The 24,073-nt window shown below is 48.0% G+C and overlaps 2 protein-coding genes across 2 annotated transcripts; one reads left to right on the top strand and one right to left on the bottom strand.

Moving 5' to 3' along the window:
- Nucleotides 1–1,611: 1,611 nt before the first annotated feature.
- Nucleotides 1,612–8,122, top strand: Gcdh (glutaryl-CoA dehydrogenase). The gene is made up of 11 exons (XM_076847856.1): nucleotides 1,612–1,861; nucleotides 1,945–1,980; nucleotides 2,248–2,391; nucleotides 2,537–2,599; nucleotides 3,081–3,251; nucleotides 4,141–4,270; nucleotides 4,354–4,570; nucleotides 5,044–5,147; nucleotides 5,394–5,519; nucleotides 5,768–5,928; nucleotides 7,565–8,122. Exons 1-11 carry the CDS (start codon nucleotides 1,771–1,773, stop codon nucleotides 7,636–7,638), a joined length of 1,317 nt encoding a protein of 438 aa, XP_076703971.1. The 5' UTR covers nucleotides 1,612–1,770; the 3' UTR covers nucleotides 7,639–8,122.
- Syce2 (synaptonemal complex central element protein 2) lies at nucleotides 7,429–23,613 on the bottom strand. Its single transcript, XM_076847987.1, has 5 exons — nucleotides 23,599–23,613; nucleotides 22,875–22,981; nucleotides 10,567–10,741; nucleotides 8,611–8,799; nucleotides 7,429–7,483 (listed from the first exon to the last, which is right to left on the bottom strand). The coding sequence occupies exons 1-5, from the start codon at nucleotides 23,611–23,613 to the stop codon at nucleotides 7,439–7,441; spliced, it is 531 nt and encodes a 176-aa protein (XP_076704102.1). The 3' UTR covers nucleotides 7,429–7,438.
- Nucleotides 23,614–24,073: the final 460 nt, after the last annotated feature.

The raw sequence follows: 24,073 nt of genomic DNA, 5'->3' as shown, positions 1-24,073 counted from the left end.
TGGTAAACAGGCAAGTCACAGTAGATGTGTAACTGTAAGACAGAGGACATGGTCAGGCACTCAATTCCCAGATTCAAATGCATGACATACAAATGCTCCTTAAAGAGACCTAGTAGGCTGTGAATATAGCTCAGTTGGTAGAGTGCTTGGCTTATATGCACACGGCTCTGGGTTCAATCCGTAGCACAACAACAACAAAAGAGACCTAATGAGTGCAGCTGCTCACTTAGGCACAGATGTATCACACCTGGGCACATAACCACACAAAACGGCATACAGATCGAATCACAGATGCATACAGATACACAACCACAGACTAATACACAAATAGCAGTCATATGATCACAGAAATAAGGGCAGGGGTGTTGCTCAGTGGTAGAGTAAGTGTTTAGCATTCATGAGGGTGTGGGTTCAATCCCCAGCACCAAACAAACAAACCCCAAAGATAACAGCCATACCTGAAAAGAAAACCACTGAGTCTCACACACACAATCACACAGAATATCACTGCAAAAGCTTGTACACAAACAAGAAAGCACAAAGACATTCAGCTACACTACACTGACAGACACAGTCACAGAGAGTTTACACCTGGACACAACCCCCAGTCAACAGAGACATAAAAACACACGGACATGACACAAGCATTATCGAAATCACTCTGACACCATCATATACAGATTCTGGTCATCTCAGAATCACATGGCCACAGGCCAGGCACAGTGACTCAGGAGGCTGAGATTAGAGGATCACAAGTTCAAGGCCAGCTTCAGCAATTTAGCAATGCTTAATTAACTTAATGAGAGCTTTTCTCAGAATTAAAAAATAAAGGGCTGAGGATGTGCATATATATATATATATATATATATATATATATATATGCACGAGTGCGCACACAAACGTATTTGTGAAGCCAACTATTAATAGGATTATACCTACACACAATCACAGTTACAACCACAGAACACAAGCAGAATCTTACGAGAAAAAAGCACAATCAATTCCACAGAATATACACCTATGCAGAAATAATCACAGAAACACACAGTTACAATATCACACAAATTTCCAGAGAAACACAATCCCATAGACACAACCGCTAAGGCAGAATCCAAAGGCACCATCCCAAGTCTCAGAACGCCACAAACATGCATACAGTCAGTCCCACCTACATACAGATGGCATACTCAGGCACAATCACAGCAGACGCACAGAGTCACACAAGATCTTCCACACGTAGCTACACGTGTTTCCTGGGATAGACTGGCAGACAGTTGGGCAGGGTCTCCCACTCGCAGGCCACCTTCCCCTCGACCGGAGTTCCAAGACTTTCTCCCCTTGTGCCTAAGTTTCTTTATTCAACTCCGGGATCCCTCCGCACACGCCCCCTGCATCTGGGGCCAATCAGAACACGAATACTACTGGCCAATCGGCTTGGCGCACTCGCCTTCCGCCCCTTCCCTGTTCCGCTTCTTAAAACGGCTAACCTGCCTAGACCTGGGCGCGCCTGCTTCCACCCGGAGGGCGGCCGTAGCCCCTTTAAAAGGCAGAGCCACGGAGGAGCCGTGTCTAAGAGGAGCCAATGGGAAAGCCCGTTCTGTGTCGGCTCCGCCCACCTGCGGCTGAGGTCAAAAGCTTTGGTCAGTTGCTTTGCGACCTCCAGGGAGCTGGAGGCACTGGGTACGCTAGGGGCCAACTTCGCTGGTGGGAGCCTTTCGGCCTGACACCCCAGCTCTTCCATCTTTGCATCGCTCGCCCCTTGCTGATTTCATGGCCCTGAAGGGCGTCTCCCTGCGGCTGCTGAGCCGCTGGCCCCGCCTGCGCGTCCTGCGCACGTGGGGCTCGGCGGCTGTGCACACTGGTCAGTGTCCGGGTGGGATGGGGAAGGAAGAATTGGGGGTTCGGGAACGTTTCCTATGTAACTTTTACGTTGTGTGTTTGCAGAGAAAGGAGGGAGGACACAGAGTCAACCGGCCACATGTAAGGATCTTTAGTCGTACTGTTGTTCTTCGCCCCTGTCCAGCTGTCTGCCTGCCACAGGTGGACTTTGCCCCTGAATCCGAGGGCTGCCCAGGAGGGGAGGCAGGGGCATGCTCAGGGTCAAAGGCGCTAAGATTATGGGTGCACTGTCCCTTCAGGATCGGAGAATGGTCACTTTTGTCAGTCCTGTTTGCAGCCCACATCCTCAAGGAGCGAGTTAGAGGTGAAGGGGTGGGCTGGGCTGAATCAATTCCCAACCCACCTCAGCCTCTCGTCCCGAGTTTGACTGGCGTGACCCGCTGGTGCTGGAGGAGCAGCTGACAGCAGATGAGATCCTCATCAGGGACACCTTCCGCACCTACTGCCAGGAGCGTCTTATGCCTCGAATCCTGCTGGCCAATCGCAATGAAGGTGCCTAGTGGTCCGGTGGGCACCCTGGTGATCCCTTCCTCACTGAAACTCTATCCTCTGCCATTTATACCAGCTCTGCCTGCTCTAGTATCTGAACTCTTCTGTCTCTGGACCTGTCTGAACTCAGACATCTGTCCCTTCACAGTTTTTCATCGGGAGATCGTCAATGAGATGGGGGAGCTGGGTGTTCTGGGACCTACAATCAAAGGTAGGGACAAATTTCTCTGTGCTTTGTAGACCTCACTTTGTCCCATAGTCCTTCCTTTCCACAGTGGCTCCAACTGAGCCACAGTTTCTTGATCTAAAATGGGACTGGGCTGGGGATGTGGCTCAAGTGGTAGCGCGCTTGCCTGGAATGCGTGCGGCCCGGGTTCGATCCTCAGCACCACATACAAACAAAGATGTTGTGTCTGCTGAAAACTAACAAATAAATATTAAGAAAAATTCTCTCTCTCTCTCTCTCTCTCTCTCTCTTTAAAAAAAATAAATAAATAAAATGGGACTGGTTATCCCTCTTTTCGAAAGCAGCTGTGGGATGAAATGAGTAAACCCCCAACTACAGCCAGCTCCCTGCCTGCTTCCTTGGGTGCCCAGATGTAGCATTCTCTCTTGGGTCCCAAAAGTCCCTTGTCCTGGCTGGACTGGGATTTGGCCTTTCTTATCCTACCTGATCTTCCTCATGCCCCCAGGGTATGGCTGTGCTGGGGTCTCATCTGTGGCCTATGGGCTCTTGGCCCGAGAGTTGGAGCGGGTAGACAGCGGCTACAGGTCCATGATGAGCGTCCAGTCCTCCCTTGTAATGCAACCTATCTATGCCTATGGCAATGAGGAGCAGCGGCAGAAGTACCTGCCCCGGTTGGGTGAGTGGCTGTCTGTGGGGCTGGTGGAAGGAAGACAGACCCTGTGATCTGGAATGCAGAAATGTGGCCTACCTCTTTCCCCATCTCAGTGATTGTACCATCTGGTTGTGGTGGCACACACCTGATAATTCTGGGAGGCTGAGGCAGAAGGAGCCTAAGGTCAAGGCCAGTGGGCAACTTAGTGAGACCCTGTCTCAAAAGTAAAAAATCAAAAGGCTGGGGATGTCGCTCAGTGGTAGAGTGCTTGCCTAGCATGTGGGAGGCCCTGGATTCATTTTCTAGTACAGCAAAAGAAAGAAATGGCACCATTGACCACCTGAGTCTCTCTGACAAGGCTCTGGGATCACTTGGATACCAGATCACTCACCAGTCTTGACCATCTCCCCTTAGATCTGTCTTGTCTCCTGATTTGCTTTCTGTGTTCCAAATCCCAGACCACAGTGTAAAGTCCTAACTTTCTAACCATGTCCATGAAACCCCCTGCATGACCAGGCCTCTGCTCACATTTCCACCTAATTTCTGGCCACTCTCTCAATTGTTCCTCCTCAGCCAGGCTCAGCTGCTTGGGATTCTTCAAAAGTACCCCTGAGCCTTTGCCCATCCCATTCCTCTGCCAGGATCTATCTTCCTCACACTCTCCTCCTGTGTAACTTCTCTGTGCCTTCAGGACACTCACCATCTCCTTCCTGATTCCCTGGGGCCCATTCTCCAGCATGGCATTGTGATGATGGTCTGGGAGAACCATTTCTTCTACCACCTGGGAGTGCTGGCAAGGCAGGGCCTGACCCACCTTGGTCAAGGAGCCTGGCTCAGTGGGGAAACTGGTAATTTTTGTTTGAGAGGGTGAATGTTGTCTCAGCAGCTCTGTGACTCTGTTTTGTGCCTGCAGCCAAAGGGGAGCTTCTGGGCTGCTTCGGGCTCACAGAGCCCAACCATGGGAGTGACCCTGGCAGCATGGAGACCAGGGCCCACCATAACCCATCTAACAAGAGCTATACTCTCAGTGGGACCAAGACCTGGTGAGAGGCCTGGGTGTTGGGCAGGCAGGTGGATAGGGCAGGGGGTCAGCAGCCAGTCCTCTTACTGACTGTCCTGTCCCTAGGATTACCAACTCCCCTGTGGCTGACCTGTTTGTAGTGTGGGCTCGGTGTGAAGACAACTGCATTCGGGGCTTCCTTCTGGAGAAGGGGATGCGGGGCCTCTCAGCCCCCAAGATTGAAGGCAAGTTCTCGCTTCGGGCTTCTGCCACAGGCATGATCATCATGGATGGTGTGGAGGTGCCAGAGGAGAACCTGCTGCCCAACGTGTCTGGCCTGGGGGTGAGTAGTGGACACTTGGGTAAACTGGTGTCAGGTCACCTTCTGGTTCACCTTTCTCAGGCAAGGATTGAACACACACACTGCCCCTGTGCTTAAAGAGCATAGAGTGGTGATTCTGAGGCTCAAACTGACTCACTAATGTGATAATGTCCTTTTTGGCTGACCGTCTTGCTTATCTTGGTTCTGCCCAGGACACCTGCGGGCCTGTACCAGCCTAAGCCTCACAGTCATGGTCATCTTTCAGTCTCCTTACGCCAGCCTCCTAGGTCTGAGCTCTGAATCCAGGTCCCAGGCTGGGTAGGAGTGCACAGATCCAAAGTGGGCAGGCACTGGGCCAGACCTGCTGAACCGGAGCTTTGCTGCCAGGGCCCTGTGTGATTTAAATGGCTGCTGGGTCCCTGTCTGGGGTGTCTGGGAGGGAGTTTTCCCCTGCTTCAGAGTTGGTTCTGCACCCACCACCCTTAACCCTACAGGGTGCCTTCGGCTGCCTCAACAATGCCCGATATGGCATCACGTGGGGCGTGCTGGGAGCCGCCGAGTTCTGTCTGCACACGGCCCGGCAGTACACCCTGGACAGGTGTGTGTGGCATTTATGCTGTGAGATTCCTGGGGGTGTGAGGGGTCTTGGGATCCATCTTGTACCCAGTGTGATTCTCCAGTTCCTGCCCTTCTTTGTGAATTCCTTCTGCGCAGTGAAGGGCTGAGTCCACAGCTGGGCCATGGTGAGCTCCAGGGACATGTGGGCTTCCTGGAACAGTGGGGCCTTGGGATGAGACCAGGGAGTGGGCATCCCTCCAGCCCTTAACTGATCTTACCTGTTCAGGATCCAGTTTGGTGTACCATTGGCCAGGAACCAACTGATTCAGAAGAAGCTGGCAGACATGCTCACTGAGATCACACTGGGCCTCCATGCCTGCCTGCAGCTTGGCCGCTTGAAGGATAAGGACAAGTAGGGGCCTCAAATTGGGGGAGGCAACTATGGTGGGAGGACTCTGTGCCCCTCCTGGGGAGAAGGCCCTTCCTCCCTAATAGTTCCAGGGACCCATGCTTCTCTTTCTCTTGGCCTTCATGGACTGGGCCAGGAATGGCCTTGGTCCCTTATTGGGACCAAGGGAGTCTACCCTCCCACTGGCTGGGTTTACTCAGGGCATCAGTTCTTTGTAACTGTTGCTTGTTACATGTATGTGCCACTTCCAGGGCCACCCCGGAAATGGTCTCCCTGCTGAAGAGGAATAACTGTGGGAAAGCCCTGGATATTGCCCGCCAGGCCCGAGACATGCTTGGGGGGAATGGGATTTCTGATGAATATCATGTGATCCGGCATGCCATGAACCTGGAGGCTGTGAACACGTATGAAGGTAGGGGCTGGACCCTTGGCTGGGACAGGGGTGGGGTGTCACAGTGGCCTTCTCAGTGTCTTGGGACAATATGTTTGCATCCTACTCCAGCTATCAGCAAGTGGCAGTGTGATGGGGGTCAAGTCATAGGCCTCTGTCTCTCATCCACAGTTGCTCATGTGGCCTGGTGAAAATGAAATGCTGCACACACTGCATGGCATCGAGGTCCCAGCAGGCCCTATGTGGACTTCTGGCACCATCTCCCATTGTGCTAAGGAGAAGGGTGTTCCTCAGACTGAGGGACAGCCTCCACAGGCATCCCCAGAGTGAGGGCAATCCCCGAGGGCTGGGGGTGCAAGGGAGAGAGGGTGAAGCAACATACAGGAATCACCATTCTACTTTATGTTCAGAGATAAAGAAAAGTCATTTGTAGACTGTGATGTTTGCACCTTGCAACTGGATATTGCTCACACTGGGTCCTGGACTCCTGACTCGGTGGGAAGACAGATGTGAAGAAAAGATAATTGAAAAGGAAAAAAAAAAAAAAGGGCTGGGTGTGGTGGCGCATGCCTGTAATCCCAGCAGCTCCAGAGGCTGAGGCAGGAGGCTCATAAGTTCGAAGCCAGCCTTAGCAATTTAGTGAGGTGCTAAGCAACTCAGCAAGGCCCTGTCTCTAAACAGAATACCAAAAAGGGCTGGGGATGTGGCTCAGTAGTTGAGTGCCCCTGGACACTAAATCCCGGAACCAATAAATAAACAAATGGAAAAAAAGCACAGTTCATTGCAAGCCATGTAGAAATAGAGTTTCCCACGCCAAGAAGCTTTTAGACAAAAGAGATGGCATGTGTGGGAGTGAATGTCTTCCCTACGCACCCCCAGACTAAGGAACCAAGGGGAGGTCCTGCAGCCCCACATATTGTTTCTGTCAGGCAAGGGTGGGGGATCCCACAGCGTGAGGATGACCCTGAGGATAAGCAGAGGGACCTGCACAGGGTCTTACACAGAAGAGGGAGGGGTCAGAAGTGAGCTTTGGGAAGTCAACAGTGCGATTCGACTCTGTAAAAAGGGAGGCTAGTCTCTGCCTCTGCTTGTTGAAAGCTGGGGAAGGTCATGTGGGCCACTCTAGGAGAGACAGCTTCAGGCTGGGGGATTAGCCTGGACGAGTGACTGCTTTCTGATGTTGTTTTCCTGTCCCTCCTGGGGATGGGAAAGAGTTGCTGTATTTTCACATAGCCAAAAGGCTCAGCCTCTGTCATGGGAAGCATGGCTGGATTGAAAATCAAATGTTTAATCAACTGGGGCATTGTGTGGGGTGGGGCGAATTTGCCAAGAGTGGGGAGCACTAAGGCTGGGCCCATAGCGAGGGCTAGACTTGCTGCATTACTGGATCTAGCACAAGGAACTTGGGTTATCTTTTTATTATTTTGGCCAAGATATGTTACAGAACTGTGAAAAACAATCTTCTCTGCATGGCCCAACAATGGCCTCTTGGTGGCTGTCACTAAGATGTAAGTGAATCTCCCAGCAGTGGTTAGCATTCATCGTCTCTGTAGGTCTGTTCTTCTGGAATTGTGACCTAGGGGAACATGAAGACTAACTTTAAAGGGAAGTCACAGGTTCTAAGACTCCAAGCCCACTCTTTATTAATCTCGTCCAGGTACACATGACATTCACGCTCTGATCCTTGGAAGAGCAATCACAGGAATTCAGGCGTTTACAGTTGGCAAGTGAACCCACTTCATCGGAGGACCTGGATGCTCTGAAGCCCCTTCCCGGAGAGATGTTTGGCTGAACCCTGGGACCACTGTGCTGTAGATGGTGGTAAATGGACCCAACTTGTATGATGGGAACTACTGACATACTGATTTTTAAATATCAAAGTTTCCCTTTGGAAATCATCCAGAAGTGTTTCTTAAAAAGAAAATGGGATTCTCAGTGTTTCTCTATCCACTTTTAACTGTGGATGAGGTCAGATTCCATTTACCTTAAGACATAAGCTTCTCCTGATGGGGTGGAGCAGGGAGGAGGAAGAGAATGGCTCTGTAGCAACTTCATCAAGACCAACCTCGAGTTGCCCTCAGCAGACCCCAGACCCCGAGAGGGTGCATCGGGGCTCACTGTGCCTTCCTACCCTCCCATCCCGGGGCAGTGCCTTATTTATGTTGGATATTGGAGCAGAACAAGGGAAAGGAGAATAAAGAGCCTGCACAGCTGACCCCACAGTGTTCGGCCATGTTTACTGGTAACCACTGCAAAGAAGTTTGGGGAGTTTCTCAGGGGAGAGGGCAACAAAGCTGGGGGCTTTGAATTGTTGGAACAGGGCCGGGACCTTGCACTGGAGTGGCCTGGCCCATTTCTGAGTCTAGGATCTGCTGTAATCAATAAACTTGGATGAGGCACTTCCTAGGCCCCAGAGCATATGCCAGGCTGCAGGGCTCAGCGCTGTGGGTAGAGGGAACAGTTGCCGACTGGCAGGATTACACTTTGTCCTTTCTGTAGCCACATAGTGATGAGAAGTGACAGTGGTTTGGTTTCTTAGCTTGGACACACTGTTTTGGGGGCCACAGGGTTCTGTAGGGCATGTGGCCCTGTTGTTAGGGCTGGGCAGTGGACTCCTGTCCGCATTCACTCCCAGTTTAGCCATTACAAGTCCCCTTCCTCAGGACAGCCCCCAGCCCCACCCTGTGAGGATGTCACTCCCACCTCAGGCTGGACACACAGGTCTTTGTACACGGACTCTACAGTGTGGCAGACTTCTTTGAGCTCTGTTTCCAGATTGCTGATCTTTGCCATTTTCTGGGTGAACTCTTGGAGCCTCTCCTGGATGATCCTGCTGTGGTGGTTGTAAACCTGGTACATTCTCTCCTCTAACTTCTCTGTCAGATCGGTGACCTTTAAAAGAAAAGTGTTCTTGGAAAATCAAACAAGCAGCATACTATACATCTGTTCTAAGTGGGTCTTTTAGAATTCTGCAATTTATTAAAATGATACAAAGAATTCCAGTGATAGAAGTAAAATTGCCTACATATTAAATTTTTCATTTTTTAAAACAAAATGCTAAAGTACAGGTAACAGCTGGGGTAACAGCTCGTGGTCGAGCACTTGCCTAGCACTCAGGAGCCTTGGGTTCCATCTCTACCACTGCAAACAAGAGTAGGTACGGTCAGCCCTTCGCACCTGCTAGTTCCACATCCAGGGATTCACCCCATGGATCAAAAATATTTGAACAAGGGGCTGAGGCCATAGCTCAGCGGTAGAGCACTTGCCTAGCATGCATGAGGCACTGGGTTCGATCCTCAGCACTGCATAAAAATAAACAAATAAAATAAAGCCATTCTCTCCATCTCAACCACAAAAAAATTTAAAAATATTTGAACAATTACATCTGTACTGAACATGTACAGACTTTTTCTTGTCATTATTCCCTAAACATTAGAGTATAACAACTCTTTACATGGCATTTACATCATATTCAGTATTAACAGTCATCTAGGGATGATGTGAAGTCGATAGGAGGATGTGTGCAGGTTCTATAAAATTGTTCCACCATTTGATATAAGAGACTTGAACATCCATACATTTTGATATATTTTAGGGGTCCTGGAATAAATCCTACTGTAGATACCAAAGAATGACTAGATGGAATTTGAAAATAAAAAGGTCTGACTAAGGGACCCAGGAGCACTGCAAGTTCATGGACTCTGCCTACTGTAATTCTCAAGAGGACAACCATTAGTGTCAGACCTGAGCATAACATCAGGCTGTGTCAGACATAAGCCCCAGGAGTGTTGGGGGAACCTTTGTCCTGTCACAAACCACTGACAATTTCCAGAGCACACAGGTGTGATGAGCTATCAAAGGTTCCTACTATGAGCTACTAATGGTTCCTACTCCTGCTGCTGTTCACATTTGTGTGAGGTGAGAGGCTGGGTTTGGCAGATGGACCTGGTTCCCTCACTAGGGCAAATCATTTTTCCTTTTTCTTTTCTATTTTTGGTGATGCTGGGGATTGAGCCCAGGGTCTTGCACATACTAGGTAAGAGTTCTACCAACTAAGCCTTTTATTTTCTTTTAAAGTAAAAAAAAAAAATTTTTTTAATTTGATGGTGCTGAGGATCAAGCCTAGGGTCTCATGTATGCTAGGTAAGTGCTCTACTACTGAGTCACACCCCCAGTCCAAATCACTTATTTATTGGGGTACCAGGGATTGAACCCAGGCATATTTGGCCTCTGAGCCACATCTCCAGCTCTATTTTGTATTTTTTTTTTTAAGGGTATCAGGAATTGAACTCGGACACCAACCACTGAGTCACATCCTCAGCCCTATTTTGCATTTCATTTAGAGACAGGGTCTTAATGAGCTGCTTAGCACCTCACCATTGCTGAGGCTGGCTTTGCACTCATGATCCTCCTGTCTCAGCCTCCCAGATGCTGGGATTACAGGCGTGTGCCACTGCACCCGGCTCAGATGATTTATTTTTGACTTTACTTTTCTCGTCTGAAATGGGTCCCATCTCTTGATTGTTGTAATGGTAGAATGAGATACTGTGTGTGAATTGCCTAGCACAGTACCTAGAATGTAACAGAGCCCAGCTAAGTTGCCTTCCCTCCCCTTTTATATGAGGAACACCCCCAGTCCCATTATGGAAAGTCTGTCACCTTGATCTTGAGGCTGTCCCTGAAGTTGGTCATGAGTGCATGATCCTTTTGCCTGCTCTCATTGATGTTTTCGATCAGTTCTTGGGCTCTTTTCTTCAGGATATCAATGCTTGACTCCAGAGAGGAGAAGTAGGGTACTGGCTTTCCTTCCAGTGTGGGCAGCTGGCGGTTGGCACTGGAGGTGGAGACACACAAGGGCCAGAAACCTGACTTCATGTAGTATAGGAAACTGAGATCAGACTCAGACTCTCTCCCAAGAGTGGCTGATCTGGTCTGGGGATGTAGCTCAGTGATACAGTGTGAGCTTAGCATGCATGAAGCCTCAGAACTGGAGGGGAAAAAAGACAGACTTATCTGAATGAGCTCTACAGTGGGAAAAGCCCTAAGGTTGTTGACCCTGAAAGGCATTCCTGGCAATTTCCCTAAGTTATTTCATTCATGCCCTGAAGAATGGAGTTGGCATCCCATTTAATAATTGAGAAAACAGACCCAGAGGTGCAAACTAAGTATGTCCAAGGTTCCAAGACAGGATCTGTTGCTGTTGTTTTATTACACCAACTGCCCCACCCCCCAGTTCCCTGTGGATTGAAAGCAGAGCTAGTGTTCTATCACTGGCTGTGTCCTCAGCCCCTTTTTAAAAAATTTCATTTTAAGCTGGGCAGGTGATGCACGCCTGTGATCCCAGCAGCTCAGGAGGCTGAGGCAGGAGGATCTCAAGTTCAAAGCCAGCCTCAGCAAAAGCGAGGTGCTAAGCAACTCAGGGAGACCTTGTCTCTAAATAAAACACAAATTAGAGCTGGGGATGTGATTCTGTGGTCAAGTGCCCCTGAGTTCAAACCCCAGAACTCCCCACACCAAGAAAAGTTATAATTAAGCCAGGCCTGGTGGTGCACACTTGTAATCCTGGTGACTCAAAGCCAGCCTCAGCAACTCCACTAGACCCTGACTCAAAATAAAAAAATAAGAAGGGCTAGGGATGTGATTCAGTGGTTAAGCACCTCTGAATTCAATCCCTGGTAGCAGGTCTGGGCATTGTGGTGCATGTCTGTAATCTCAGCTGCTTAGAAGTCCAAGGCAGGAGGATTACAAGTTTGAGGCCTGTTTCAGCAATTTATTGAGATCCTGAATCAAAATAAAATAAGTGAAAGGGCTGGGGATGTAGTTAGGTGGTAGAATGTTCCTGAGTTCAATCTCCAATATCATACAACACAGAGAAATTATATTTATGGTGGGGTGTGGCTGAGTGGTAGAGCACTTGTCTAGCAGATGGGAGACACTGGAGTCCATTCCCAGAGCCACCCACAACACACATACACACAAAGTGTGTATGTACAAATTTCTTATTATTTTTTTGGTACTGGGGAATGAACCCCAGGACTGCTTTACTACTGAGCTACATCCCAGGCCCTGAGCTTAAGCACTTCCTACCTGCCAGGCACCACACTAAGCTACATGCCTTGTCTTTCTGCATCCTCACCACCACTCTGGGGTTGGTCCACTCATGATTGTTACCTTACAGCCAAGGACAGCAGAGAACACGAGGGGAAACAACCAGCACTCTACATGCGCTATGTTGCCAAGCTAGGATGTTCCACAGGTTAGGTGCACTCTGTGCAGTTCCTTCTTTTCCTTTCCTTTCCCTTCTTTTTTTTTTTTTTTTTTTTTTTTTTTTATGCTGGGGATGGAACCCAGGGCCTCTCCAATATTAACTCTAGCTCTGCCTCTAGCCCTCAATGCATTTTTTTTAATATTTTTTTTTTTTAAAGAGAGAGTGGGACAGAGAGAGAAAGAGGAGAGAGAGAGAGAGAGAGAGAGAGAGAGAGAGAGAGAGAGAGAGAGAGAATTTTTCAATATTTATTTTCTAGTTTTCGGTGGACACAACATCTTTGTTTGTATGTGGTGCTGAGGATCGAACCCGGGCCGCACGCACACCAGGCGAGTGTGCTACCGCTTGAGCCACATCCCCAGCCCCTCAATGCATTTTTAAAAATATATTTTTTAGTTGTAGGTGGATACAGTAACCTTTATTTTTATGTGGTGCTGAGGATCGAACCCAGTGCCTCAGCCGTGCTAGAAGAGTGCTCTACCACTGAGCCACAACCCCAGCCCCCCTCAATGCTTTTAAAAAAATATTTTTTAGGTGTAGTTGGGTACAATGCTCTTATTTACTTTTTTTTTTTTTTTTTAATGTGGTACTGAGGATCGAACCCAGGGCCTTGGACTGACAATATTTTCAATTTACAATGGGCTTATTACAACATAACCCCATTGTAAATAGAAGAGTATCTGCACTTAGGAAAATACATCTTCATTTTTGGATGCTTTCTCCATAAACTTTTTCTTGGCTTTCAGTCTCCTGCCTGCCTAAATTCTACATTTTAGCCCAGAATACAACACTGTGGAACCTTGATGATCCAGAGCCTGGGTGGTTATTTGCATGCAAATCCCAGACCCAGGCTTTGGCTGTGACTTTGTCCTCATGTGTCCCTTGCCAGATTGTTTCTTGCCTCTTTTTCTTTGCACTTGCTCCCTGACTTGACCTCTGAGACCTACCTAGACCCCAGTGTTTGACCTGCTTAAAAGCTGTCTATGTGCTACATGTTGTAGTGCATGTAGCTTGGAAGGCTGAGGCAGGAGGATTACAAATTTGATGCCAGCCTCAGCAAATTAGGCCCTAAGCAACTTAGTGAGATCCTGACTCAAAATAAACAAATTAAAGCACCTCTGGGTTTAATCCCCAATAAATAAATAAATAAACAGGGCTGGGGATGTAGCTCATTGGTCAAGTACCCCTGGGTTCAGTCTCCAGTACCAAAAAAAAAAAAAAAAAAAGAAAGGAAAATCCATGACCCCCTGCAAATCTATATTGCTGCTTCTATTTGTCACTCCTCATGCCTGTAAATCCCAGAGGACTGTGCCCTGTTTCTATCCATGCTTCCAGCACCCAGTGCTCCACTGTCGGTTGGCAGGAATGAAGGAGCCGGCCTTCCCCATTTCTCCCTCCCCTGGCTTCACACAACGCAAGCTCATCCTCCTTCAAGGCAAGACAAAATTGCCAATGAATTCACCAAGCTAGGAAAGTGCTTCCAATAAGACAAGAGAGTCTATAGCAAAGTTGGCTATAGAAAAACACACAGTAAAGCATCGCTTTCTGGGCATTTTTTAAAGACATTTTGGAGTGGGACAAAAATTTACTGAGGAGTTCCTGACCTTAGAGCCCACAGTTACTTTTCTTTCCCAGGGGTAAGCAAAAGAGACTCATTCAGAGCCGGGACAGGCATTTCAACATTTTGATGTTGTGTTATCTGGATTCACGTGGAGATTAGAGTGGATGGCTTTTAAGAGAACAACTGGCAGGCAGTGGAACACACCTGTAATCCAAGTGGCTTGGGAGGCTGAGATAGGAGGATCATGAGTTCAAAGCCAGCCTCAGCAACTTAATGAGGCCCTAAACGACGCAGCGAGCCACTATATTATTTATCTAAAAATAAAATACAAAAAAGGGCTGGGGATGTACCTCAGTGGTTAAGTGCCCCTGGGTTCAATTCTCAGTACCAAAAAAAAAAAAAAAAAAAAAAGAATGGCCATGCTTTGCAGGATGAAAATGGAGCAGAGGACTTTGAGAGAACCTGGTCTTGGGCTTCCCGGCGACCTCCAGTACTGCTGCCTTCCTGGGCAACACCCTGAACCTCTTGGCAGTAGCTGAAATATTTCCCTGCTATTCCCATTGTGTGGAAACAGATCCTGCCTGGGCCTCTGCTCTCTTCCCTTCGTGCCCTCTTGAACACCCTCGTTCCAACCCTTGCTGGGTAATAAGGCCTGCACGGCTCCTCCCTGTAGCCTGTCCAGCTCATCTCCCACTCTCCCCTCCACAGTGAACAGCCTGTCATTCTCCAAAGGTAGGCTTGTAGCCTGGTGTGCCTGGGCAGTCCCTTTTCCCACCAAAGATTTGCTCCTCTATAAAGTTCTCCTGGGCTTGACTTAAGTGCATAGTGCCTATAGTGTCACTCAGCCTTTGCTGGACTCCTGGAGGGCTGGGCCATGTCTCATTCAGGCCTTCAGGATCTCATGGGAGGAATAATAAATGGGTTGAATAAATGAATGGCTTTCAATACCAGCCACACTTTGGTGATCTACCCAATTTACCACCCCCAGCCCATCCCCAGCTGATACCTCTCTCCTGAGCTCCTGATGATGTACGTGTTCACCTTGCCACAGGCTTCTTCTCCACAGGGCTGTCCCCAGGCATCTCAGACTCCAACTTTGCCTGGAGTCTGGCTTCTCTCTTCCTCCACAACCTTGAAATGCTCTCATTTCCACCACCCAAATCTCCCCCCAACTTATCACCCTTTGCAGTTCCATGCCTATCATTTCTCATCTGAGCCCTAGTGACCTTCACAACTGCAATTCCATCTCCTAATCCTACCTGACAGCCTAAGGTGGTCTCCTAGCAGCCATAGGTCAAGTCTATATTCCTTCACTCAGCAGATGAGGCTTTCCAGCATCTGGGCCTGCACCCTCATTCCAGCATTACAGTTTTCTGCTGCCCACTACATCTCTGGCAATCTGGAACCTTCCACAATTTCTCCAAATCCATCACCCTTTTCCTGGATGACTTTCCCTTTCTGCTTCCTTCACACAGAAGTGACATTTGGAACTCCCCTTCCTACACTCCACTGCTCTTGGTCACAACGCTATCATAGCTTAGATACACTGGTCCCCCTTAGTGCACATACCAGCTGGAGGGCACAGCCTTCATCCTGCTCGTCTCTGCTTTCCAGTCCCCCAAAGCCTTCCTAAATGTCTGCTGGATACCTAAGTGAATGAGCCACTGACAGAGGTGGTTCTGATATTCCTGTTTGCAGGCCTCCTTTTACCCCTAGTTTGCCTTGTCTCAACCTCTCCTGGATTGCTCAAGAGTTTAAGGACCTCAGGTTAAAATCAATGATACCGCCAGGTGTTTCTTTTTCTGTAATTGGTCACCGCCTGCCTGAGCTGCTAACAGTTTCGAGATGCTCCTTTCTAAGGCTCAAGGGATGAAGCTGGAACTGGTTTTCATGGCAGCTCTGCAAATGGTGAAAAATCACTGAATTCAACTAATTCAAATTTTGTGTGGGACAAAGGCCTGCATCAGATGTCTGCCGAGAGCTTCTTTATTTTTCCAACCTCTCCTTTGGGGATTTAGTCCTTTCTATTTCATTTTTCTTAATACTCAGCAGCTGCATATTAATCAGGATGCTAATGAATCATAGGCTTCCCTGGGCCTGCATTCACCAATTAGCTTTAATAAACAAAATGCATGGTGTCCTCTCCACTGGCTTCCCCAGTTCCTGGGCCTGCTTCTGCTGCCCAACCCTGGACAGAGGCCAGGGAATGGAAGTGAGCCCAACACAGCACGCCTGGTGTGTATGGCCTGCTCAGGGGTCGGTGGTGGGGTAGGGGCTGTAAACACATCGCTGTGCTCATCTATTATGTCTGTCCTTCTAAGGAGTCCCTAATTCGGCTTCGAGGATTAGGACATAGTTCCCAGGCAGGGCCCAGGCTGGCAGGGGGCCCAGGAAATGGGTCTAAGTGAAGAGACCATCTGTTCGCTCCAGGTAAAGCTGTGATTGGCAGGCGTGTGAGCCAGAGCCGCCCGCTGGTGGGGCCCTCCCTCTGTGGCCTCTAACAGATATACAAGTAAACAATCCGCCAGCCACTTATGACCACCGCGGGCGGCAGTCCCAGGAGGAGAGGCAAGCTAATCAAACATTCAAGGAGGAACACAACAGAATCTCTGGCGCTTGGGCAAAGCGATGTTTTGCTGAGGTACTTGCCAGGAAGGGGGAAGGTTTGAATTGAAGCTGATGAGCCAGTTCCTCACCCTCTTCTTTTCTCTCCCAAAATGTGTTAACATTTTAATCATGTTGCTGAGTATCTGCTGCTGGATCTATTAACTGGCCTCTGCATTGATTTTAATCCATCTGGTTTCTGGCCCAAAGCTCTTGTGTGCTCCTTGAGGTCTCTAAATGATTTGCAATTGTCTGCATCTCTTCACCACACAGATTTTGGTCTTAACATGCATATTTGTGGTAAGATTAACAAACAGATGACTTCAACCATTTCTTTCCTTTCTCTGGTCTCTGACAGCACACACCTAGAAAGCATTCCACCATGTGGTCTGCTTTCCAACCAAGGAATGGGGGAAGCTGGCTTTGTTTGGAGTCTTCCGGGCCCTGTTCTGAGCCTCTTCTCACCCTGTTCCCGTGAGCTCATTCATTCCACAGCTGTCACTGCAACAAAGGACTCCCACAGCGTCACATCCAGCCCCTGCCCCACCCTGAGTTCTGGGTCAGATAATCCAACCGTCATTTCTTACCTGGGCTGGATATATTCACATGGATGTTCTTGGCCACCTCAAACACCTCAAAAACAAACAATGAACAAAGGGAAACACAGAACTCTGTTCTTGCCTCCTCAGAGAAGCCAGTACCTGCGGGGAAACCATGACAAGCCAGAAAGCAGGCAGAAGTAATGCACTGAGCGACTGGCTGTGGGGGTGGGTGGGGGGAACCCTGATTTGTAGTTTGTTTTTGTTGTTTCTGGTACTGAGGATTGGACTCAGCTACCACTCTACCATTGAGCCACATCCCCAGCCCTTTTTATTTTTTGAGACAGGGTCTCACTAGATTGCCCAGCCTGGCCTTAAAATTGTCATCCTCCTGCCTCAGCCTCCTGATTTGCTGGGATTACAGGCGTGCACCACCATGCCCATCTGATTTGTAGTGTTTGTCAGCCACCACAGCCAATTTCAAGCTCCCATCATGAAGTCACTACATACTAACTTGGGAAGACAGCTGGAGCTGGTGGCAGTACAACATGGCTGGAGGCATCCTCACTCAACCCTTTCCTCTTGCCTTATCCTCTGCCCAGTTAGATGCTACCCCTGCCAGAGCCTCCAACCTGATCTCCTCACATCCACTTACATCAGCTCCCAGCTCTCCACAAAGCAGCTTTTTTACACCAGGAACCTGAGTATGTCATTTCTTTGACCCAGCAGGTCTCCTCATCCCTTGGTATCCGGTATCTTAGTTTCACACCCCTCAGATACCAAATCTGGGAACACTCAAGTCCTTTCTATAAATGGCATAGTATTTGCACAGAACCTACAAAATCCTCCAGTAGGCTTGAAATAATCTCTAGAATACCTGAAATACCTAATGCAAATAATTGTTATGATGTATTGTTTAGAGAAAAATGATAAGGAAAAAATGTCTGTACCTGTTCAGTACAGATGACATTTATTCCCCTAATAGTCTCCATTCTTGGTGATTGAATTTGAAGATACAGAACTGCCAATGTGGAACTTGAGGATACAGAAGGCTGGCTGTATATGTGTACTCAAAAGAAATTAAAACATCCATCCCCCAAAATATTTTGTTTTAAAATAAAATAAAAATAAGGACTGGGGATGTACTCAGTGGTAGAAACCCCTGGGTTCAATCCTTCATACTTTCGAGGGTAGGGGGATAAATGAAGTCCTTTAGTTTTGGGTTCTTTTTTGGTACCAGGATTGATCTCAGGGGCACCCAACCACTGATCCACATCCCCAGCCCTATTTTGTATTTTATTTAGAGACAGGGTCTCACTGAGTTGCTTAGTGCCTCACCGTTGCTGAGGCTGGCTTTGAACTCTCGATCCTCCTATCTCAGCCTTCCAAGCTACTGGGATTACAGGTGTGTGCTAAGTCAAACAAGACAGACACAGGGCTGGGAGATGTAGCTGGGGATGTAGCTGAGTGGCAGAGCACTTACTTAACATGACTGAGGTCCTGGACTCAATGTCCAGTACCACTGCCCCCAAAAGGCAGTCACAAAGGACCACAAGTATATGATTCCGTTTATATGAAATGTCCAGAACAGGCAACTCTACAGTCACAGAAAGCAGATGAGTAGTTACAGGCTGGGGTAGGTGCAGGGATTAAGGATTAAAGCTAAGGAATATAAGGTTTATTTTTTTGGAACAATAAAAATGTTTTAAAGGTAACTTATGGTTGTATAGCTCTATGAATATACTAAAAACAATTAAATTGTATACTTCAAGTAGGTAAATTGTATGGCATGTGACTTATATCTCAATAGTGCTGTTATAGATTGAGCATCCCTAATCTAAAAATCCAATTTCATATGCTCTAAAATCTAAAATTTTGGGAATGCCTACATAACACTCACAAAGTTTCAAGTAGGGCTATACAAGGCCCTGAATTTCATTCCTAACACTGCAAAATAAATAAATAAATAAATAAATAAATAAATAAATAAATAAAAATTTATTATTTTTTTCCCAGAATTTGGACTGTTTTGGATTTCCAGATTAGATGACCTTGGGTTTGAAGTTGACTTCTTAGCTAAAACATCAAAAGCATAATCCATGAAAGAAAAAGCTGATAAATTGTATTTCATTAAAATTGAAAACTTCAGGGGCTGGTGTTGTACCTCAGTGGTAGAGCGCTTGCCTAGCACAGGTGAGGCGCTGGGTTCAATCCTCAAAACCACATAAAAATAGATAAATAAAGGTATTGTGTCTATCTACAACTAAAAATTAAATAAATAAAAATAAAAAATTAGGGACTGGGAATATAGCTCAGTTGGTAGCGTAGTTGCCTCACATGCACAGGGGCCCTGGGTTCAATCCCCAGCACCACACACATACACACACACACACACAAAAAATAAATAAATAAAAAAAAATAAAGATCTGGGAGCCGAATCTGGGCTGAGCTGGTAGTGTTGAGTTCTTTTTAGAAGCTTTATTCATGATTGCTAAAATATGGAAGCAATCAAGTTGTCCTTCAATAGGTGAATTGACAAACCAGGGTACATCCATGAAAGAGAATATTATTCAGCACTACAAAGAAATAAGTTATCAACCCACAAAAAAAAAAAATGCATACTACTAAGAGAAAGAAACTAATTTCTAAGAGAGTAGGAATTCTGATTTTTTCACTATTATATTCCAAGCATACAGAACTGTATCTGTCTGTCCAAGCCAGATAAATTGTATTTCAATAAATACTTTTTAAAAAAAGTGTTACTTGTCAATGGACCTTTATTTTTTATTTATTTATTTGTGGTGCTGAGAATCAAACCCAGTGCCTCACACATGCTAGGCAAGTGCCCTCAATAAATATGTGATGAATTAATAAAAGTGCAGGATAAAAACATTTTTTAGCCATCACTGACATCTCTCTTTCTCTCACCTCGCATCTCATCTATTAGCAATTTCTGTCAGTTCTGTTTTCTTATAAATATATCCAGAATCTGATCAGTTACTACTGCCATAGATCCACTCAGGGCCAAGTCACAGTCATCTTACACCTAGATCATTCCAATTGCTTTCTCATGGGCTCCCCTGCCTCCACAATCTATTCTCTACACAGCAGCCAGAGGGAGCCTTTTAATACTTTAGTCCAACAGAGGACAAACTGCTATAAAGAACTACACAGTAAATCTTTTCAACTTTATAGCCTTTGCTGTCTCTGTTGGAAAAGCTCAACTCTGCAGGAAGCAGCCACAGCCAACAAGTAAAGGAACAAGCATGGTTATATTTCAGTAAAACTCTACTATCGAGCTGGGGCTGGGGCTCGGGCTCAGTGACAGAGCACTTGCCTAGCATGTGTGAGGCACTGGGTTGGATCCTTAGCACCACAAAAAAATAAACTATAAATATATTTTTAAAAAACTTTACTATCAATAGTCTACTGACTCCTGCTGTAGTCACAGGGTATTATTCCTCTACTCTAAACCATCACATAGGCAGTTAACATCCAAAGTCTTTATATGACCACCTCCCTCTTGATTCATGCTACTCCAGCACAGTTCTCCTTCTGTGCCTTTCAAGTGACTGTTCTCTGCCTGGAGCAGTTTCTTCCCTACCCATAGGTTCACTTGTCTCCTCCTCCATGAAAACTTTCTTGACCATCTGATCTACACTGTCCACAATCACTGGCTCCCCATTTACCCCTCATACTCTGACTGCGATAGAGTAAGCCCTCCTATATCCAAGGTTTCATCCATGGATTCAAACAATCACAGATTAAAAATATTCAGAATGGGGACTGGGGATGTAGCACTTGCCTAACATATGTGACAATGCCCTGGCTTTGATACCCAGTACCATAAAAAGAAAAAGTGTGGGAGACCAACCTTACACGTGACCGAGTCACACTCCCTGGCTGGGTGCTGAGGCACTCAGTCGCAGAAATGTGGCAGAGCTTTCCCTAACCTTCTTGGGTCCGAGGGTCCGTGTCTCGGGCATGGGTATGTCTTGCTACAGCCCCATGGATGAAGCTACGCTCACCTGTTCCTTTGTAATATAACCCCTTGCCCTGTTTAGGATAGAATCTTCCATGGAAGTGCCTTGTGTGTGTCGCCTTCTCTTACTGTGCCCTTGGGTGTGGCCTACCCAGGTGTCAGTCAACCTGCTGACAGTGGACATCATGAAGATAGACTCAGCCCCCTGAAACCTGACCCCTTGCCTCATTTAAATAATTTCTCCTCAATAAAAGGGGTCAGCGCTTTCTCTTGCTCTCTCTCTCTTCCTGTGGACCCTTAAGGTCAGAGAAGCCGTCACAGAGACCCCAAACAAAAAGATATTTGTGTCTCTTTTGTGCAGCCCCAGTCAGCCCAGTTTTACTGGAGTGACCTCTGAGCCTTTTAGTCACAAGAACAGAAACCAGACAAAAAAGGAAATAAATTCAAAATAGCACAAGAGGGCCAGGAATAAGCTCAGTTGGTAGAGTGTTTGCCTCATGCACAAAGCCCTGGGTTTGATCCCCAGCACCACAAAAAATTTTTATACATATTTTGAATATCAAAAAAAGTAAAGGGCTGGGGATGTGGCTCAAGCTGTAGCGCGCTCGCCTGGCATACTTGCGGCCCGGGTTCGATCCTCAGCACCACATACAAAGATGTTGTGTCCGCCAAAAAACTGAAAAATAAATATTAAAAATTTTTCTCTCTCTCTCTCTTTAAAAAAAAAATTTAAAAAGTAAAAATATTTAAAATTCATCTCTGATGAATATGTAGATCTTTTCCCTTGCTATTATTACCTAAACAATACACTATGACAACTATTTACATAGCATTTAAATTCTATAGGCAAATCTCATTTCATTGGACTTCCCTTTATTGGGCCTCAAAGAAATTGTGTGTCTATATATATATATATTTTTTAAAAAAGGTACTGGGATTGAACTCAGGGACACTCAACCACTGAGCCACATCCCCAGCCCATTTTTATAAACAAATTTTATTTAGAGACAGGGTTTCAATGAGTTGCTTAGGCTGGCTTTTAACTTGTGATCCTCCTGCCTCAGCCTCTCAAGCCGCTGGGATTACAGGCGTGGGCCACAGCACCTTGCATGATTAAGTTTTTTTTTTTTTTTTTTGGTGTGTGTGTGTGTGTGTGTGTGTGTGTGGTGCTGAGGATTGAACCCTTTGCATGAGAGTCAAGCACTCTACCACCTGAGCTATATCCCCAGCCCATATCTATTTATTTTTTTTAAGTGGTGCCGAGGATCCAATCCAGTGCTTCACAGTGAGGCAAGGGCTCTACCACTGAGCTATAGCCCCAAGTATTTTTTTTTTTTTTAAAGAGAGAGAGAGAATTTAATGTTTATTTTTTAGTTTTCGGTGGACACCACATCTTTGTTTGTATGTGGTACTGAGAATCAAACCTGGGCCGCACGCATGCCAGGCCAGCGTGCTACCGCTTGAGCCACATCCCCAGCCCCAGCCCCAAGTATTTTTAATTAAAGTATGCAAGTTATCTTTTTCTGCCACGATGTCATTGCACACTTTTTAGACTACAGTGTCATATAAATCTAACTGATATGCACTGTAAATAAAACAATTAGTGTGACTATTGCAATATCCATGTTACTGCAGTGGTCTAGAACCAAAACCTGCACTATCTCCAGGGGGTCCCTGCGTTAGGTATTATAAGTCCCTAGAGATGACCTAAAGTCAAGGGAGGTGTGTTCTACTCAAACATACCGTTCCACGAAGGACTTGGGCACATGCAGCTTTGGGTCCCTGAGGGGGCATCCTGAACAAACCCGAGGATGCCCAGGAGAGGGATGCATAGTGGGGACTTTCTGTCTCCTCCTCTAGGGGGGTCAGCTCATTCTGCGTCCCCAGCTCCCAGAACTGTGCCTGGCACATGGAGGATGTCCCCTCCACCTGTGGAACAAGAGCACTAGGACAACACCGGAGGAACCTTGTGGAAGGAACGGGTGACCCGAAGGACTGCTGGGCGGGTCTCCTCACCTAGCTGACCCTCCACCAGCTTCCTCTTCGCCGTGCTCCTGGCCTTGCTGGTGCTCCCCCATCGCCTGCGGCTCCTGGTCCTTGAACTCTACGTGGGGCATGTCCACCTGCGGGCACAGCCGGCGCCTAAGAGGCCGCGGGCGTCTGGGCGTCGGGCGTCGTGTCCCCCGCCTCGACCCTGGGCACCTCCGTGTGTGCGAGGTGGGGACCCGCGGAAGAGACGGGCAGAGCGGGGTGGGTGCCGCGGGGACGGAGCAGCGGGGTGGGGGCCGTGGGGGGCCGGGGACCCGGCGGGGAGACCTGGAGGGGCCGGGGTGAGGGCACAGGCTCTGGGAGGGGCGCCGTGGGGCCTGGGCTGCCAAATGGCTTGTGTGTCGGCTCCAGTCCTTCCAGGAAGGAGAAGAGGTAGGAAAAGGAGAAGAAGAAAAGAAACAGGGGCAGAGCACGGGTGTCTGGGCCTCTTTCTACCCTGCGGCTGCCGCGCGCCATGCGCCTAAGTCTGTCCTGGCCAAGGCTGTCTGCACGTCAGTCACCGTCCCTTCGTCAGTCAGTCAGGGCCTGGCCGGTCAGTCAGGAATCGGCGCCGGGCCGGGCGAGAGGCGACCCGGATGGTAGGAAAGGAGTGGCCAGGATCAGTTCTGCTGGGGAAGCCCGGGATCGCGGCCGTTCCTTGCCCGTCCGCCCTCCGCCCTCCGCCCGCGCGAAGGAAAACAGTTCTGCCTACTCCTGGTCGCTCCATCCTTTTCCCGCCTTTAGGTTCCCGCTCTCTGCGCACGCGCCGGCCCCGCCCCCGGCACGCCCCGGCGCTCGTGCTGAAGCTCACCCTCCAGGCCCCGCCCTCACTGAGAACCTGCGCACGCAGCGGGTGTAACTGGCCGTTAAGTGGCGGTTGGGCTGTCCAGGGGTTGCGCGCGCAGCTGGAGCCGCCCGGGGCAAGGTTGTTTTTAACACCTAGGTCTGCGCATGCGCGAAGCTCCAGGGCGCCTCGTGGCGCGCGGGTTGTGGGGAGCAGTGTGCGTCGTGTTCATTCTATAAGGCTCATTTCGTCCATTCTACGTGGAGAAACCTTTCCAATAAAAGATTCCGGCCCTTGACGTCCCTTGGTTATGACCATGGCTCCCTATTATTCTCGGTGTGAAAGTTTATGCAGCCAGGTTTGGTGGCGCACACCTGTAACCTCAGCTACTCGGAGGCTCTGG

Source organism: Callospermophilus lateralis, chromosome 1 (genome assembly GCF_048772815.1).
Source record: "Callospermophilus lateralis isolate mCalLat2 chromosome 1, mCalLat2.hap1, whole genome shotgun sequence".
In the NCBI taxonomy this organism is placed as follows: Eukaryota; Metazoa; Chordata; class Mammalia; order Rodentia; family Sciuridae; genus Callospermophilus; species Callospermophilus lateralis.
This window is presented reverse-complemented; position numbering and strand designations above follow the sequence as displayed.

Coding starts and splice junctions, on each gene's coding strand:
- Syce2 (XM_076847987.1), bottom strand. Junction 8,800..10,566: donor GGGACAGCCTCAAGATCAAG/GTGACAGACTTT, acceptor TTTCTTTTAAAG/GTCACCGATCTGACAGAGAA. Junction 7,484..8,610: donor ACCTGTGTGTCCAGCCTGAG/GTGGGAGTGACA, acceptor ATGTTCCCCTAG/GTCACAATTCCAGAAGAACA.
- Gcdh (XM_076847856.1), top strand. CDS start 1,771: ATGGCCCTGAAGGGCGTCTCCCTGCGGCTGCTGAGCCGCTGGCCCCGC. Junction 1,862..1,944: donor CTCGGCGGCTGTGCACACTG/GTCAGTGTCCGG, acceptor GTGTGTTTGCAG/AGAAAGGAGGGAGGACACAG. Junction 5,148..5,393: donor CGGCAGTACACCCTGGACAG/GTGTGTGTGGCA, acceptor TTACCTGTTCAG/GATCCAGTTTGGTGTACCAT.